Source organism: Sander lucioperca, chromosome 9 (assembly GCF_008315115.2).
Source record: "Sander lucioperca isolate FBNREF2018 chromosome 9, SLUC_FBN_1.2, whole genome shotgun sequence".
NCBI classification, from domain to species: Eukaryota; Metazoa; Chordata; class Actinopteri; order Perciformes; family Percidae; genus Sander; species Sander lucioperca.
The window spans coordinates 22,929,781-22,950,115 of record NC_050181.1 but is presented as its reverse complement, the minus strand read 5'-3'; the positions used below and the strand labels follow the sequence as shown (position 1 = coordinate 22,950,115).

Here is a 20,335-nt window from a genome sequence, read left to right as displayed (position 1 = left end):
TTCATGTAATTCTACTCGAACATAGGGTCAGTTTCAGCAAATATGACAGAAAGTTAGTTTTATAAGTCTTACCTACTGCACCTTTAATGTTGTAAAACGGTCGCATTTCTTTCATATATAAACTTGGTGATAAGGGTGAGCATAGAAAACTAAATTTGGAAAATTTGAGCCGAAGGTGGCAAAACCAGGAGCTACTCTCGTTATATTCCCTCTGACTCAAACTGTGTGATGGAAACTTCAGACAGGAAATGTGAGCTGTCCTCAGTGCTTTTGATTTTACTGGTTTTATTGCTACAGAGAGAAATGGAGACTACGTGCAACATTTAGAGACCTGAGTCAGTGGTTAACAAGACAAACTCAGTGTATCATTAGGATCTGAATGGTATTCAGTCTTAGATAGAGACAGAGACGCGGAAGAGTCAGAATTATAGTAATTACTCCAAAGAGAAGCATTTGGCTGGTCGGTGTGACACTCTGGGCTGAAATTAGCCAGACATGCTATGTTATTAGCCATCTAGGCAGGGTGATCACTGCCCACCTACACTGGAGCACAATGGAAGCTGCTCTGCTGTGGATCTGCTAGTTTAAGGTAATTTGATGACTCCTTGTTGCTGTGTAGAGACCGTTTTTTCGTGATCTTTGTGAAATAACAAATATTCCAAAGACAAAATATTTCACAGAGCAATAATCAAGATTTTTACTTTACCAAAAATATATAGGCTATACAAAATGTCGAAAATAATAAGCGAAATAAGCAGAGAGACTGTTCATTGTGCTCATTGTTAGATTGGTTTAATTTAAGCAGAACCTCCATCAGATGCTTATTAGAGTCAGATATTTGGCTGCAGCTCTGACAGGACCCTCAGCCTGAGTCAAACACATCTAGTGACAACGTAATGTTGGAACAAGTGCACATACACTGAGGGTCATCAGAACAAACCTCTTGCACCTGCACACACTGGTTGGCTGTGATACACGGCTGCTGTGACTCAGTGACTTCCTCCTTATCTGCAGGAAACCACATTTACAATTTTAGAGATGTGTTTTCGGAGTTGGAGCTTTATGTTTATGGCCATGGTTCTCAGCAGGAAACCAATGGAGTGCCTACTCCGGGTAGGGAATGAGTCCTTACGCCAAGTGAAGGAGTTCAAGTACCTCGAGGTCTTTGCGAGTGAGGGGACGATGGAGCGAGAGATTGGCAGGGGAATCAGAGAAGCGGGGGGAAGGACTGCATTCGCTTTACCGCACCCTTGTAACAAAAAGAGAGCTGAGCCGGAAGGCAAACCGGCTTGATGCACCGTTCAATTTCAGTTCCTACCCTCAGCTATGGTCATTAAGGCTGGGTCATGACCGAAAGAACGAGATCTCCGGATAAGGGGATAAAGGTGGAGATGGTTTTATGTTTAGTAGTGTTGCATTACTTGCAGTGTTGTGACCAAGTCATTTTTGCTCAAGTCCCAAGTAAGTCTCAAGTCATTTGGTCCATATCTCAGGTAAGTCTCAAGTCGTTCTTTAACATTCAAACTTATGAATACACGCAAGTCAGCGAGTCGTCATGCCTCAAGTCAAGTCTCGAGTCATTAACTTTAAAGTCCAACTCGAGTCTCAAGTCATTTATTTTTTTCAAGTCGTCAAAACGGTGACTCAAGTCGCCTCAAGTCCAAGTCACCAAGTCTCAAGTCCACATCTCTGATTACTTGTGCAGAACAATGTTTGTGCCCAGGGCAGAGAGTGATCTCTTTTGTTGGGATTCTCTTCCACTGCAGAATTAAACCTCCCAACTCCATGTCACGTGAGGCGAGGCTAACTGACTAAAGTTAGAAGTTAGAATGAACGTGTAGGTAGCTGCATGTGTAAGTACAACTCTCCTCTGATCAAAAAAAAACATTCTTGTAATCCACCATAATGCTTCTGCACAGCCATCCAGTAGATGTTAACATTAGTCAGCTGCAGTAAATATCACCGATGTCACTCCTAAACTGAAGACAAATAAAGTAGTGAAGAAAGAAAAGACAGTCTGGCAGCGTGTAAGCTGCGGTACGCTCCTTCCCACTGACAGTCTGACATGGAGACATTTGCCAACCAAAGATTTACAGTCAACAGCAAACCACTTTGGATCACCCTCTCTCCTGCTGGAGGGAGACATCATTCGCATTTGAATGAAAGCATTCAATATTGGAAAGCTATAGTACATTAGTGAATACACATCATTCTGCTACACTCTGAAAGCACTAAAGACATCTGAGTAGCTCCTTACTGCTGAAAACATGCTCCCTGGACAATGCTGATGGAGACACTGCACACACACTACCAATGACTCACTGTTGACTTTTATGGTGTCCTGAATTTCACTCAGGGTTTCACAATGCATTTGAAAAGTCATGCAAGTGTTGAAATGATTGCTAATTAGTAAATGAACAAAGAGAGAGCTCAACGCCAATGCAACTATGAAGGGCTTAGCTCCTTCCTGTGTCGCTGACATGCTCTGTGAATACACATGTGTCAGATCCGTTAGATCATCAAGTTAATGTCTCCTCACTATACCAAGAAATCAATTCTTTATCAGCTTAGGGTGCCTTCAGTAATTTAGTCCTACTCTCTGGAATTATCTACCACACGAACTAAGGTCTGCTCCAACAGTATCTTCTTTCAAAAGCAGACTTAAAACTTTTTTTCCCCCTCCCAAGCTTATAGTTAGGTAGGTTTAAAGTAGGGATAGACCGATTATTGGCCCTGGCCGATTATCGGGCTGCTTTTTGGCAGTTTGCAGATGATCTGTATCAGCGTTTTATTTGACCGATAACCAATAAAGTTAATTAATTTAAAAAAGTGCGCTACTTTGGCGCGGCTACAGCTCTGTGTCTGTCCCTCTGCTTCGGTTTCACTCACCACTGAGTCTGACTTAATGTCCCGCCCACAACACTATCTGACTCTCTGTTACTGGGTGTTATGTTGAAAGTTTCTCATTTATTAAATAATTGCTTAAAGCATTTAAACAAAGTTTTGTGTTGGAGTTTGTAACATTCCAAAATCTTAATTTTGACTTAAAGATTTTTATTTTCACTGTATATGCATATCGCTTCCAAATATCGATTATCGCTTTCATTAACTACTAATAATCAGATCGGTATCGACCTTGATCTTAGAATGAGTATTTTTTAATCATTATTATTCCTTTTTTTTTTTAATAATAATGATATTATCAAATAATCTTATTCTACTTTTATTGTAATACTATTTCATTTTGTTTTTATCAGCATGATTTGTGCCTGTTTTTTTTTTTTGCTTGCTTTTATTTTGAAGCACGTTGAGTTTCCGCCTGCCGTATGAAAATATATGTATGCTATATAAATAAACTTGACTTGACCAAGAAGCCCCTGTGGGGTAACTTGCCTTCACATTACGTGTTATTTTTCTGTCACCGCACAGCTTGTTGCGGATCAGTCCTTGCATGTACAGTACTACAACGCGACAACGGATTCACAGGAACATAGGCCAACATTTCTTTGAAAATCTGAATGTACAAAACTACAATCCTAAAAGTAATGTAAAAAATATGTTTTGTTTTACCTAATCTGATGCCAGATTTTGCAGCCTCATCCAATCGCAACATCGTCAGAGTTTACTAAGGCAAAAGTCACGCCATTCCCCCAAATTAACCATGTTACATCAAATCTCAGCGTAAGTTCTTTCAGGAAGACTTCAACAAAGTTTTCACATCTCTCCTAATTGATCAACTGTTTCTAGGCATTCATTTTTCAGTTAAACCAATCAGATTCAGCCATGTATTTCACAATCCAATCACAGCATGACATCCCTGCTTTAAATCTGTTCTCTCCTCTGTGGTTGTCAGTTGTCATTTCAGGAATAGAGTTCGACCCGCCTCCTCCCCTTCACCCACCGGTGTTCTCACCCATGATACCCTGGGTCTTCGTCCAGCTGACCGCCCTTTTGGCACTTTCGATTTGGTCTCTTGTGCTCCTTCATCACCATCACCAGTGTCTAGACTCCATCGGGGGATATGTCTGGGTTTCTCTGCCCCTTTTAAACATATTCGATACGATGGAGTCTAATCTCCAAAGACTTTGTACGTTTCATATTTTGCTTATGTAACTTACAAATAAATCTTTTCATATTTGCAATGAAGTCTCTCCTGATTGAACTGCTTATGTGCAGACGGAAATATAAGCAGACACACCGTTTATCGCCCAGATGTGCATACAAAAATACTAGCACAAAATAATAGCATAAAGCCAAAGCAGGAAGTAGGCTTCTTTTGACAAGACAGTCTCAGTAATAACTTTAATATTCCCGATCATTTGAACATACACATACATTAAGTGGTTTAGATGAATATTGTTCAAATGGTCCCCAGCCTGACTGCTGACTAACCGATGCACTCTGTTATAAAGCTGTGTTTAGTCGAGTCACTCTGTTCCCAGATCTCAGTAATGAAGCTTAATCAATATCAATAACAATCAATAGAAATAATGACTGAAACTATGAAAATAAGGCCCAGGTTGTTTCAAAAAATGATCTTGAAAAGTATTTGAAAAAATACTGTCGCTCCAGTAAAACTTAATTTTCATCTCCCATGGTAAACCTGAATTTCAGAGTGCTCAGATGCTTTTAAAAAGTGATTGTACTGGTCGAGGCAAAATGTGATCAGAATGTAGAATCCACATTCATCAACAGTATAACATCTACAGCTGTTAAGTGTTTCATCTACACGGTTAACCATCGACTGCCCTAACCAGCAAACGTCTTTTGCTCACTTGATGCTGAAGGTATGTAAAGCATGTGACATTACACCGAGACATACAGTATACACTATACACACACCTACATGTTCACACAGTGACACAGTGACAGACCCTATTATTTTATGATTACTATAGGGCTGCAACTAACGATTATTCTCACCGTCGATTCATCTATCGATTATTTTCTCGATTAATGGATTCGTTTTTTCTATAAAATGTCAGAAAATGGTGAAAAACGACAATCAGTGTTTTCCAAAATCCAAGATGTTGTAAAGTCATTGTATCATATTATATATGGTTCTACCTTCTCTTTTTTTTTTTTTTTTTTTGCTAGACATAGATATTAAATGCAACATATAAAGAACTATGATTATAGCCAGGTACATCATTCATGAGCTTAAACATCATGATCTTCTGCTCAGCAACAGGTTGGTTTACATTTAGATTTTACAACACAACTCCAAAATGATCATTTCCTCTTTACTAATGAAGTGGTTCACTGAAATATACCAAACTGATACAATAAACTGTATACCTCATACCTATTTGGCATCCTGATCATTATTCTAAATTCATCTGTAAACAATATTAATAAATACTAAAGAGTAAAGGGTGTCAGGTTTAGCCCACGTGGAGAACAGACATAATCATTTAATTTTTTTTAGGGGTTTTATCAGATGGGAAATTCTACATGAATTGTACATAATTTCCTATACCTAAATTTAAGTTTTTTTTATGTCTGGAAACTTCACAATTTGAACCTAATTTTTGAATAAATGGGTTCAAATGCTCAGCTAATCAATGTAAGACTGTGCAGTCTGGGACAGTAAGTGCACAGTTTGCACCTTTTTGAACTGTTAAAAAAAGTAATATTGTCATTAGATAAAAATAATTATTGGACTGTGTTCTCACTGTAATTGCCCCCCCCCCCCCCTCCTTCCTCCCTTCTGCAGGTCAGACAGTGGAAAGGACAGACTATCCAACCTGCCAACAGTTAGTCTATTTGCAGCAGCAGCAGTCCTGGTAAAAGCCCCAAAGGAGATTAAGCCATACTCCTAAGTCATACTGTGTGTGTGTGTGTGTGTGTGTGTGTGTGTGTGTGTGTCCATGAACAGGTGACCATGCTACAGACACAGACACAGTCATAACTCACTGTTGGTTCCATCCAAACTCACTCAGATTTTGAATATTAGGACAAACTGGGTGAATGATAATAGAATATATACGTGTTTTACCTTGTTGTAGTCTATATTATTGCTTTGAACAATTGTGAATTTACCAACATGTCTAGCCAGAAGCACTGAATACATTTGACTGACTTTCAATCGAAATGAAACAATCCTGTTTCAGTGTGTGTGTGTGTGTGTGTGTGTGTGTGTGTCTGTGTGCGTGTGTGTGAGCCTCACTTCAAAAGATGCAAATAGAACATGTCAAAAAAATATATTCTGATCCAAAAATAAGAAGATTACACAGATTATGTAAAGTGTATGAAACTAATCTCTATTATTGGAACATGTAATACTCATGTTATCCAATCAAATTCAAAACTATCATGGATATTTATCCATCTGGACTCTGAACTGCTGTATATGTGTGAGACCAATGGAGAATGTGTGTTTGCTCCAGAACAACTGCTGCACCATGTTTTCCAAATGGCCAGGTAATGCTTTTGTTCTAATCAGCAGTAGCACTGAGCTGTACATGTCACCAGAAAGGGGCACTCCTATTGGCTAAGAGCTGAGCAGCATCCCTGCTGCTCCAGAGTGACACACGGCTGGTGTCAGTGCACAGCGGCCTAAGCAGCTTCCCTCCTGCTGACACCACGGTTCCAACATTGTCACATGGAGCTCACATGGCCAGCGTGTTGTATTTATAGAGTGATGAACCAAAAGACAAACTGCGTGCGCATGCTGTATATCATAGTTCTGGATTTGGTGCTACTGTTGGCCATGCTGTGGTTTTCTATGATTCATGGTTCAGTGCAGAAAAAAAAAGGCCACGCACTTCCTCTCCATTCACTGATATAAACTTTACCGAAATTCTGCACAAAAAGGAAATGGAAAATCAATTTAAGAACAAATGGCAAGCTTCACGAAATGGTTACAATAAAATGAGTCTATATCGGCGACGTTTCATTTCCAGGATTGTTTAGGTGCTGTTGGAAATTCCACCGAACGCCCCTAATTTTTCGGCCGGAGGTCTGTCACCTTCTTTGTGTTGGCCTTCTAAACGCCGGTGGATTTCTGAGGACTATGGTTAACCTTTTCTCAGATCTCTGCAGGGTAAATCCAGACAGCTAGCTAGAACATCTGTTAAATCGGAGTTTTCTGTTGCACGACTAAAACAACTTTTGAACGTACACATGTTCCACCAAAACAAGTTCCTTCACGAGGCTATTTTGCAGAGGCATCGTCTTTGAGTCCGGCCCCTAGCACTGCTCAAGATGATTGTGATTGGTTTAAAGAAATGGCAATAAACCAGAGCACGTTTTTCTCCCGTCCCAGAATGCTGTGTGGACTAACCAGACCCTCCTCCGTCTGGCAATGCAAGACTACAATAAAATCAACACAATTTGTAGTAGCTAAAAACTGCCAGCGCAGCCTCTTCCTAATGTGCAATATTTAAGCATCGTGGATGAAACTACAACTAATGCTCAATTCCTTCTTTCTGACTGAAATGATTCAAATATAACCACAAAGATATAACTTCCATGTTTTGTGTACTTGTGTTGAATCAGTCATTAAAGCTCATATCGCACTCCCCTCCTCTCTTCTCCTTATTTTGTTGACTCACAAACTGGAAAAAAAAAAGTCAAATGTATTCCAGTGAATACAGTGATACTTAATGCATTCCTTCCAGTAATACAGCTTTACCATTAGTATTGTTTTCAAATTATAATGACAAATTAGTTACGGCCTAATGCTGACTAATGCTTGGATAGTGTTTTAGGGAGCTGTCTGTCTGCTGCATGTCTGTCTGTCTGCCTGCTCTGCTGCAGACAATAAACCAAGCACAGTAAGCTCACTGTGGTAAACCAACTGTCAAATGATTTTTTTAAGCTTGCAGTGTGTACCACTGCACAAAGCTTAGAGGAAGCAATCATTTGACAGACACTATGCAGCTTGTAGTACACAAACACATAACGCTGATCTCACTGGAAATCCACAGGCTACCTATTTATACAGAAAACATGTCATTTTTTCATCAGATTCAAAAAAAATATTGGACCGTGTGGACTCCATAATGACATCCGGAAACCTGACCAGAATACTTTAATCTGTCCCCAAAAAATGGAAACTTAACTAAATAGATGTCGCAGCAATCCTGCAAAGGAAATCTGTTCGTTTTGCCTTGATATGCACACACACACGCACACACACACACGCACACGCACACGCACACGCACACGCACACACACACACACACACACACACACACACACACACACACACACACACACACACACACACACACAAGCACACACACACACACACACACACACACCTATGTCTAAATAACTCAGTTAAAGCTGTGAGTGGGAACAGTGCAATTTATTGTGTCATCGACTGCATCTCCAAACTCAACCTTTTCTCCTTCCATCAAACTATTCTTTATGAATAAATTGTGGTGCAATAAAGATCAGATTCAGAGAGATCACCTGTGTAACAGATTGCTATTGATCCATCAGACTTTCTCATACTATAGCTCCTTGATGAAGGCAAGGCTAGTCCTGACAGCTGTCGTGAGAAAGATATTTATATATGAATGGCGACAAGATAGTTAAAGATTTTATTCCGTGTTTTTCAACCTATTGGTCTAGGCGAAACAAGCTGCAATGTAACGTTAATGGGCAATTGTACACCTTTAATTAACGTCCACTAAAAGTATTTGATTTGCCACTGATAGGCTCAGATTATTATTCTAAGTGTCTGGCAACATTACGGAAAGGATTCCTACAGAGGTCGTCCTTTTTTGTTAAAGAGTAAGATCTTTTTTGTTTAACAGGAAACATCCCCAAAATCGCTATCACCAAACCCACCAGACTCCATTTAAATGATCCAGTTTAACAGGGACATTGCTTCTGGTGTAACTGTAGTTTTCCAATGTTGTTAACCAAGGGCTTAGGTTTAGTTTTAACATTGGGGGGGGGGGGGGGCACATTATAACCGGAAGGGTCTGGGGATCCTCCCCCATAAAATGTTGAGCGTCAATCACTTCATTTCCTGCATTCAGGTGAATTTGTATGCAACAATGTATGGTGCAAATCTCTTTCTTTAAGTAAAGGGAATAATTACTCTCCTTCTCTTGTTCAAAACTTTCAGCATATTCAAAACATCACGTGTTTCGGGATGCTTTTTTTTTTTTTTTAGTACATCTCGTCAACAAATCTGTCAGAGAATGAGACCGTGTTAAAGCCAGAACCGGCAACGTTTAAATCTACATAACAGACATGAAATCACAAGCTTTTTCACACTCCTGTTGTGTTCTTTAGTCACTCAATGTAGCACAAGGTAGACAGTTCTTGTTTTCCCTACACGTTTCCAGCCCCCTGAATGGTTATTTTGCCTCTTTTTGGGGAGTGGGTTGTCTTTCATATATTTTCAGGTGGATATATCTACCTATTATAAATATTAGGGGGGCATATCCCCCTGCCCCACCCTCCCCAAATCTACGCCTATGTTGTTAACCCAACCAGCTAAATTCCAGTCATCTCCATTGTATTAGGTTGCAGGCAGATATCTCAAACTCTGGACAAATAAAACCCAAACCATCTGCATTGATAAATATTGCTAGATGAAAAGTGAAAAGTATGTTATATTTTGTTTGGTCTTTTGCAATCTGGGTGAATTGATCCTTCAAACACCCCACACACACACACACACACACACACACACACACACACACACACACCACCCTTCCACACTAGCGAGGACCATAGGACAGTCCTATACAGTGCTAACACGCCAGAACGCAGGAGAATACGCAACAGTACAGTAATCCATCCTCCCCCATCCTCCTCAGTGTCTCTGTACTTTGCAGGTGAAGAGGGATTATAGTCTTGATAGCTGCCTAATGGCCTCTGATGCAGCTACGTGGATCTGCATGAGGCTGATAATCATCGAGACAGGCAGCGCAGAGCAGGAGGAAACGGTTCAACAGAGTTCATGGGGCGTCTCAGACTCATGTCCAGGAATGATTGAGACTGAACGTTACTACCTCAGAGTTTTACATTGTGGCTTCGACACATAAAAACATAAACAATCCTACTTAGTGGTGTGAAATAACTGAGTCTGTGTTGTATTGTAAATTTGGCATGCAATTAGTTCAATCCCAGTTATAAGGGGCTCTTATAGAGCTCAAGAGTGACCGCCCACTTTTTTAATGGCTCTGGTTCCGGAAGTTTCGAAAAATGCTTATATAAAGAGTTTTAAGTCTGGAACTAAGCCAACCAGCTATGAGATGAATAGTGAGCATAAAACATTTGATTCAGCGCAAAAAAAACGTTTTGAAAACGGCGAAGAGGGAAAGGTACAAGATCGTGTACAGAAACTATCATAGACTTCAATGGTAGAAGCTCGCTCTAGCCGTTCGCGGTTTCGCGGGTACGGTAAACGTTTCTATGGCAACAGCGAATTGGACCAATCAGGGATGTTGCTGTTTCGCTTGGGATTGTGGGTACTGTAGTTTTTCCCCATAATATCGTGGATAAAACATGTTTTTCTTAAAACAAGGTTGATTTCATACAGACTTCTAGCTTCTCAAGGAGCAGAAACTTCTATTTCACAACCTCGTAGCTCGTGGTCAGTCTACCTCGGATTAATTAGACATTATGGCTGATAATCTAAATCTTTGTGGAGAAAATCAATGGGATTTTTACTTCCGGAATTTCACTGTTGAGCTCTATTATTGCTGCTGTTGTTATAGTTATGTTACAGTTACTTTCCTTCACCGCCAACATTGTAAATGGCTCAGTTTCCCAGACAAAATCAGCCACAAATCATTTTTATCCAATATTTTAACAACTCATGGGTGATTTTAGACCCTTTTTAGGGGGGCTCAAGCCTGTGTCTCCTTTCTACGATCAAAATAATGGAAAGAAATGCTTTAAACAAGAATGGTTAAAAATCTGTGCAGCAGAGGCAGCGATATCCTGACATTAAGATTATGGATCAAGCTTCAAAGACATCAATATACTGTATGTATCATCAATAATGCAACTTAAAAGTATCTTCTCATTAGACCCTCCCTAACTGCTAAATACTTACGTCTTTTACACAAACTACATGTTCCACCAAAACAAGTTCCTTCCAGAGGCTATTTTTCAGAGGCACCGTTGCTCCGTCTGGCGCTTAGCCCCACCCACGACGGTTGTGATTGGTTTAAAGCCATACCAATAAACCAGAGCACGTTTTTCCTCCGCAGCGCTGTGGAGGAAGGTCTGGCAATGCGAGAATCAGTAGGCTGTCACTGCACAGGGAGCTCCTCTCAATGAACAACAAACTGACTTTGACAATGTATCACTTTATCAGAGCACATTGAAAGTTACCTTGCACTGCAGCTGGATTCTCGCGATATTACGAGAACCGCTGGATCACATATCACACAAAAATCCATCTTGTCAGACTTTAAGTAAAAGTGTTTGTGTCCGAAACCGCAGAGAACCGAACCATACTGGCAGCTACGGGCGTGGTTTAGGTGCAGCGGTGGAAGAAGAATTCAGTTCCTTTACTTAAGTAAAAGTACTTATTCCACACTGTAAAAAATACTCTGTTACAAGTAAAAGTCCTTCACTGAAAATGTTATTTAAGTAAAAGTATGTAAGCATCATTAGGAAAATGTACGTAAAGTATTAAAAGTAAAGAAAAATCCTCCCATTTTAGAAACTTGAAACGATCCAAACAGTTCTGTGTTTAATCGTCTAATCATTTCAGCTGGACTTGTAGGCCGTTATATGGTTGGGTAGTTGAATTTATAATAAAACATTGTATTTTAAAAGCTACATGTGTTTTGTGTGCAAAAATCTTAATCTGTAAAGGAACTCGTAACTAAAGCTGTCAGATTAATATAATTGCGTAAAAAGTACAATATTTCTTTCTGAAATGTAGTGGAGTAGAAGTAGAAAGTGACATGAAAAGACTCAAGTAAAGTACAAGTACCTCAAACGTAAATGCACTTAGTTACATCCCACCACTGTTTAGATGTGTGTGTGACGGCTACGACAAAACAACGATGGCGGCCCGTGATAGACAGATGGTTCATCCAATCACCTGCCAGTTATTTTTTGCAAGTGCCTGCCCTTTTCCAAACAGTTTCCAATGACGGCTTCTCAGATGGTTCTGTGTAACAATTCATCCGGTGCGTCAGTTTAGAGTGAAAGTACTATGAAGCAGAAAATCAATCTAGTGTGGACCATGGGCATTTTATTATCCTTTACCAAAGGATCATAGAACCGGACTCTATTTTAGAGTGTAATTTCCCTTTACCAGCATGTGTACAGACCTTTTCACAGATGTAAACATAAACATTCTAAATGGCCCCAAGTTGATTCCCTGTTGCAATGTATGTGAATGACATCAACTGACAGGAAGTAAACAAGGGGCCAGGCTGTTGCCTAGCAATGGAATTCCATTGGGAAAGAAAGGTGCGTGTGCAGCTGTTGTTACCTTTGCAGCCAAAGATGAGCTGGGTTTCTCCAGCAGATCCCAGAGCTTCTGTCTCTTGTCGGACCAGCAGCCCAGTTCCTCCTCCTCCCCCTCGTTCTCCCTCAGCGTATCCGCCTCCCTCCGCAGCTCCTCGTTCATCTGCTCCTTCTTCTGGTGGTACCGCGCCTGGCAGCACGACTCCAGGTAGATCTCATCGATCCCCCAGTAGTCCAGCTCCTGGCCGAAGGACAGGGCGCACATCTCCTCCATCATGTGCAGCTTCCCAGTTCTGTAGAAGTTGAGGATGGAGGAGAAGGCCACCGGGTGCCGGTCGAAGAAGTACTCGTTCTCTTTGAGGCTGTAGTCGTCGCAGATCTCCAGCAGCGACTCGTGGGTGTTGCAGTCTCTTAGCCGCCCCAGACGGGTTCTGGGAAGCCTGTCCAGTGTTCTCCACAGGACTTCATGTGTGAGACCTCCGACATTGAGTCTGACTCGCCGGGAGCGGGCCTTAATGCGGATGATGTCGATGGGCTCAGGGGGGAGCATAGGCCCTGCGAGCACAGGACCTGCAGACCGCGGGTGGTTGACTTTGGGTGTGCTGAAGACCACTCTGTCTGTCATGTTTGCTCTGCGTGTGCTGCTGTCTTACTGTGGGAGTGGGTTACCTCAAACAGGTTGTCGTGACGAGTGTGTGTGTGTGTGTGTGTGTGTGTGTGTGTGTGTGTGTGTGTGTGCGCGTGTGTGGGAGAGTGTCTGGAGCTCGATTTGCTCAATGAGATGATGATGATGTTGGTCCACCGAGCTCACCTGGCTGTGTTCAGACCGCTGAACTCCTCGTTACATCCATGGCTGGAAAACAAGACATCATACATTACACAAGTCTGAACAGAGTAGTGTAAATTATATTACTGTATATAATTCTCCTAAATGGCATATAGAACCTCCTCACTGACCACAAGATGTGCAACTATCAATATAGAAATAACAGATGGTTTCATAACATTATCCTGACTGAACGTTGAGATGCACCAGCCTGTCATCATCCATCAACCTTCCTCTGGTCTTAACTATAGTGAAAATAATTCATAATTTCTGCTTATTTTACTCAGCAATTAGGTCTAAATTCATGTAAATAAGGTTTATTGAACATGAATTCCAAAAAAAGTGTAAAACTAGTTGTAATAAGTTGTCTAAGAAGGTGTTACACAGAATTGGGTGACAATTTATACTTTGTCCTTTCTAAACAGGCAAATAAAACATGTTCAATTTTGACCCGGGAAAACAACAGGTATGATTATGTGCTGCCATTACATTTTTTTTTATATGATTTCAAAACAGTATCCTGACCAAACTTCGACATACTGTATACCAGCCTTTGATAATCCATCAACATACGTTCCTCTGATGTTATTATTCAAAATAGTTCATCATTTCTGCTTTTTTTTAACTAAAACAAATAGGTATAATTTTATATAAATGAGGTTTATTGACCATCATTTCCAATTAAAAATGTAAAAATAGTTGTATTAAGTTGGAATGAAGTTGTGTAAGAAGGTGTAACACAGAAGTGGGTGATCATTTATACTTTGTGCTTTATAAACAGGCAAACCAGACCGGGTGATACTTGACCAGGGCAGTACAACAGGTGCATGGTGGACGGGAAGACAATACAAGGGTTGAAGATACCGAGTTATACGATCACAGTAAAAAAAGAAACATCCCTGTGTCATCATGGCCGGATTAGCTTGCTAAGGGGCCCCGAGGAACAAATCTTGCCTAAAGTGATATTATATTTCTTCCGAAAAAACTAAATCTGTGGTTGTATGTCTTGCTCAAGGACACTTGGACATGAGAAGCTGGAGGTCTCGTGATCAAAACCTACAATCAGTATCCACCCTCTCTATCCAAAGCAATGGGCTGGTATACATTTAGGAACATGCAACATATATGCAAAAAAATGAAAGGGTCTTGAACTTGATTTTTAAACCTCTACAGCAGAGGTCTTCAACAGGGGGTCCGCGACCCCTAGGGGGTCCTTAGAGTCATTGCCACCAAATCTTTGTTGTTATGTTTTCCCCAAAAAATAAAATATGTCTAAAAATATACATTGACGTGAATCCAGCATATTATTAGCAACGATAAATCGGCCTATTTGTAAAAAAACAAAAAACAAAAACTCAACAACATTGATGATAGGCTTACTGGCCGACACTATGGTAGCTATCCACAGATACAGGTAAGCTAATGATGATAGATTAACTGTGCCTTCCACATGTAGGTTTGACATTAAAACATGATGATATATGAATATGTAAATAATTATAATTTGAATAGCTTAGTATTGTAGGGCACCATAAAAAAGTGTGTTTATAGGCTTTAGGCCACCCTACACGTTATTGTAGGCCCAGTTTATTATGCAACTTAATTTTATACAATATATGTAGTAGGGGGTCCCTGATCGTCTCTCTTTCAGATTAGGGGTCCTTGGCTTAAAAAACATTGAGGACCCCTGCTCTACTCTACACGATTGGGCGTCAAGATCAGATAATGCAGCAGGGCCCACCTTAAGGCCTTGATCATATCAGTCACTATTCTGTTACTACAGTAGAAAATGTGGAGAGAGAGAGAGAGAGAGAGAGAGAGAGAGAGAGAGAGCGAGGGAGAAAGGGAGGGAGGGAGGAAGGGAGGGAGGGAGGGAGGAAGGGAGGGAGGGAGGGAGGAAGGGAGGGAGGGAAGGAAGGAAGGAGGGAGGGATGGAGGGCCTAGCAGCTAATCTGTCCATGCCCACTGGATACAGGGGCAGAGGGTGTAGGTGGCACCAGACAGGTCAAATCCACTTATCTACTAAAATATCATGATCCATGTCATGAGTTCACAGCCTGCATGTTCAGAGAGAGGACTTGCCGCTGTTATATGGATTATGGATGTCACGTTTTCGTATTCCACTTCAGAGTCATTATTCAGACGTCTGCAATAAATGTGTCAAACTTTTCATCTAAACTGTAGGCTAGTTGGCTGGAACACAAAATACAGTTTGAGAACTTTATATATATATATATATATATATATATATATATATATATATATATATATATATATATATATCAGTAGTTCAGTGAGTAGCAGACACACAACACCAAATGAAAATGACAAATTTGAGCAAATGGAAAATATTGGAGATGTGATGCATTGTGGTATCTAGTAGCCCTGTCAAACCCTGGAGACTCATCAACATTCAGGAAACGTTGGTATTTTTAATTAAAAAGAATCCTCTAAATCACTGAATAATAAAACTGTATATCTTTGAACAGGTTTTTCTTATGTAATGAATACCAATTGGAATCCACTCTGAGAGAAGGAATAGACTCTAAACTGGATTTTTATTTTATTTGTTTTTTTACCTGGAAGCCTTTCCCCGGTTTAACTATAAAGGCTTAAGTTGCCATTAGAAGTCCTCTGACTGTGGGATCTTTATCTGATTGTGTAATGGAGTTCCACAAATCCCAGTGGTGGCATTAGGCTTCGTCTCCCCTGGCTCAACTCTGCCTTAGTTAATTATAGATTGCCTGTCTTCTCCTGGGACACTCATAGGACACTCAGCTACGTCACAGCCAAGCTGCTACATCACTACTATTATAATCTTATTTAGTTCCCCCTCCGAAATACATGACAACTGTTTTTTTATCCCACTCATTTCTTCATCAAACCGGACCAAATGCAGAGACAAGTTGAATCCTTTACATACAACACAGAATAAGAGTCCATAGTGTGAGCGTCCAATTCGTTGTCAATGGATTAAGGAGACAGGCTTAACCCGTGATTATGCACCTGGGCCCACATCAAGTTTAAAAAGTACAAGGTAGCGAGAAAGTGGATAGAAAGTAGATCTGGACCAACACAAATGACGACTAGGTCTGTTCTATTACATTTCCTATAAATAACGTTGTCAATCAACATGCCACTGTTATTCAAATACACGTGTTATATATACATATGAAGGGTCTGTAAAGTAAAACAACCTCCATGTGTGGCCCACCTCTGTGCAAACTGCTGCTGATATTTGTGAAAAGCCGAACTCTTGCCCCTTCCAGGAGGTCGCACCATAGCACACAGTTAGTTATCCCAGCTGCTTCGTCTGCCCTCCGGCCGCTGATTCACGAAGCCTCCCGAGAGCACCCAGACCGCTGGAGATCCACATCATGGCGAGAGGAAACAAACATCTATTAGTACAAGAGCGGAAATGTCCCGGGAAACGATCCGTCTGTCGAGCTGAAGCTGAGCGCCATGAGGAAACACACAGCGGATACAGAGAGAGAGAGAGAGAAGTGCGAACCGGCTGGCCCGAAGAGCTATCGGATCTTCCCTGAGGAAGAGTATAAGGGGATGAGAGAGAGAGAGAGAGAGAGAGAGAGAGAGAGAGAGAGAGAGAGAGAGAGAGAGAGAGAGAGAGAGAGGTAATTGGATTGAGGCGTTCAGCACCAAGGACAGCTCCACTAGTTTCAGCTGAACTCCTGCTCGCTGCGCAGCACTGTTTATTAAACTAACTTCTGTTGGCTCTCGGGAGAATGTGACTGACTGATACATCTTTACTTTTGATTTACCTCAAAGGCCACATAGATATTACCACTTAGATCATGTTTTTTTTGTTTTTTTCAACTTCATATGACATATAGAACGGACATGTTCCGAGCATCAACGATACTACAGGTGAAATAAGATAACTTTGCTAAGCACCTAATGTCACAGCTAGGCACAGATGGGAATTAGCACCAGCTACCAGCCAGCCAAATGTTTGTGAAATTTGAAAGTAGTAAATATGAGACAAATTAATGGTTAACTATTGGCGCTACTTGCGTTGGGCTAGTGTTTTTTCCCGGTAGAGTTTTGGTCCAACTCCACCCCTGTATAGAAGGGTAGCAGAGCCAAGCCGCTCACCGCTAACCTTTATCAGAATACATTGCGTGAAGAGTTCGACCTCCTGCATTTGCCCTGATGGTCATGTTTCTGAGCCTATGATAGTCACAGCTCTATAGTGCTCCAGCGCCATAGCGGTGCGGTTGTAACTTCCGCGTCCCAATGTAGCTCCACCCAGGCTCCACCCCTCTCCCCCTGAGCCGTCGATCCAAACTCCCGGCTCCAAAAAGCCTCTGAACACCGGTTGACAAGAGACTCAGGAAGATGTCAATCAATCAATCAATCAATCAATCAATCTAAACACACCCACACAGTCCTGGGAAGAGGTCTAATCTGCCAGATTACCTTTAAACACCTGTGTGAGTGTTCAGGGCCTTTAAAAACTGAGGGGTGACTGAGATGGTACACTCACCTCCTCCCCCCACACAGGGACTGACTCGGCAGTGAAATGTAAATCTGACTCCGAAGCAATGAGGCTTTTTTTTCTTCTTATATATTTTTTTTCCTTTTATTTCTTGCCTACTTTAAGAGCGCTTGAATTCAATTCGATTAAATTTTATTTATAGTATCAAATCATAACAAGAGTTATCTCAAGACACTTTACAGATAGAGTAGGTCTAGACCACACTCTATAATTTACAGAGACCCAACAATTCCAGTAATCCCACCCCCCCAAGAGCAAACATTTAGTGCGACAGTGGCGAGGAAAAACTCCCTTTTAGGGAGAAACAGGGGTGTAGCACAAAATTGTGGGCCCTGTAGAAAGGCATTTTCTATGGGCCCCTCCCCGCATCACAGCTATTCATTCTAGCATCTTTTTGGGCCCTCCTCACATGAGGGCCCTGGGTACTCAGTCCCCTTTTTCCTCCCAGTCCGATGCCCCTGGGGAGAAACCTCGGACAGACCCAGGCTCTTGGAAGGCGGTGTCTGACGGTGCCAGTTGGGGGTACCAACTTTTTGATTTAAATTGAGATTATAATTTTTTTTTACAACAAATCAAACAATGCCAAAAGCAAGCAGGCGTACAAACACATAAACAAACAACAGCAAAACATAAAACTTATAACAAGTGGATACATGTGCATTAGTCTAACTCCATGTTTTATTGAAATAAGAGACTTTACATAGCTTTCTCACTTAGTTATGTTGACAAAGCTGTAAAAAAAAGTTCCTTAGTCATCACAGAGTTTTGCAAATCAAGCAAAACAATGATTACATTTTTTACAGCAACTTGTTTCACACCCTAAATATGATAACTCTCTGCTTCTGTGGGAATTACAGTCTCAAAGTCTGCAAATCTGCCAAATTCTGCTTTGAGTCTCACATAATTACAGTTTGAAAAGAATTCCCCGTCTTTTTGGTTTCTGCGCACAACTAGGCGGGCCAACATCTATGCGAACTTGCGAGGGGCCGGATTTGGCTCGCGGGCCTTGAGTTTGACACATGCCTTACAGGGTAAAATTAAAATCAAACTTTTGTTTGCTGCGTGCACCAATTTTGTCTGAAGCCAGAAAGATGTGCAGATGATCATTAAATAATCCTCAAACAAACCCCAATTAAACTACTAACTAGACATTACAGTACATTTAAGATCAAAGTGTGTGAAAACTTAACTTATTAACATCAGTGGGATTTTTTTACTCTTCTTCCTCTCTCTGTACTTTTCAAAAATACATCATATTTACACTTTATTTGATCGGTTCGTTCAGGCTATTCCACAAAAGCACCCCACAAATTAAAATGCACATATTTTTGAGCTTTTGTCCAACTGACTCCTTTCAACCTAATGTAGGAGTGGTGGTATAGACACCCAGGGAAGGAAGATATGTATTCAGACATAATCACTTATTCTGGAACACCTTAAGGGTTATGCGAGCTCACCTCTACTACTGCACTTTAGAACTATGATTGTAAAACTGATATTTCACTATTATATTGAAGTTTTGAGAAACATACACTTTTGTCTTTGGCGCTTAAGATGATTTGAAATACATCATCAGCACTGTACAGATAGATGAGTAGAAGGAGAATACATATCTTGTTATCAATCCAAAGGAAAGAGTAGAGTTTTAACCTCCTACTATAACACACAGATTGAAAAACGTGTCACTTTAAACTTGACATCTGTTATTTTAGCCTCCTACGAATGTCATCCAGGTATGTAGTGAGCGGTGTGCCCTTTTTAATCTGCCTGTGCATATTAGCTCTATGTTTTTGTTGTATTTTGTTGATGTCCTGTCATGAGCACACTGAAGCAAATTCCTAGCAACTTGCACCGAGTTGTATGGCAATAAAGTATTGAATCTTGAACAATGTTCCTCCTGTAAATATTTAGAAATCTATGTTGATGCTGCTTTATCTTGGAGTGTGCACACATTTTATATCTGCAGTAAGGTACAATTTTTATTTTTCTCAGGAGACTGAGCTCATTTGGAGCAAACATACTCCAAGCTGTTTTTCCAATCTTATATACAGTACAGTACACAGTGTAATGCAATATGGTATCTGCCAGGAGTGCGTTTTCAAACTGCATGCACTAATGTCTCTGTCTCTCTGGCTGCTAGCATCACAACAAAACCTCCCAAATTTCATTTGACAAATATCAGATTTTGCAAACAAACACGAGTCATATTCAGAGTCGCACAGCTTGGACTTAACAGTTTATGGCAACATTTTGTTCCTCAGTCTGTCGAATCAAGAGTCTGGGCTCTCAGTAAGCCAGGGGTAATGTTACACCAAAAATGTGATGTAATGCAGACCCTGTGTAGATAAGGCACAAAATCTGACCACACTGCCGATACACCTTTTTTAAAAACAGGGTTGGTAACTATTTCAAATTTACACATTTTTTTTTTTTTTTTTTAATATATATTGTTTGAAATGGTCTTTACACCCCGACAGCATTAAATAACTTATGGGCTCTGAAAAAGGAGCAAAAAAGAGCAGTCATCTGTAGCTGCTGTAATCCTGTAAAAACTCCCACCAATCACTGCCTCACGGTCCGCTTGGAAAGAA

At 40.7% G+C, this 20,335-nt stretch overlaps 1 protein-coding gene across 2 annotated transcripts in view; it reads right to left on the bottom strand.

Moving 5' to 3' along the window:
• Nucleotides 1–16,788, bottom strand: part of LOC116043923 (potassium voltage-gated channel subfamily B member 2-like) — a 34,357-nt gene extending 17,569 nt beyond the window's left edge. For both annotated transcript variants that reach the window (XR_004103576.2, XM_031290951.2), the window contains exons 1-3: nt 16,443–16,788; nt 13,151–13,255; nt 12,428–13,106 (exon numbers count right to left, since the gene is read on the bottom strand). Coding sequence is in view for 1 of the 2 variants with exons in the window: in XM_031290951.2 (XP_031146811.1) it covers nt 12,428–13,027 (600 nt within the window). In the remaining variant the exon portion in view is untranslated. The remainder of the gene's footprint in view (nt 1–12,427; nt 13,107–13,150; nt 13,256–16,442) is intronic.
• Between the last annotated feature and the right edge of the window lie 3,547 nt (nt 16,789–20,335).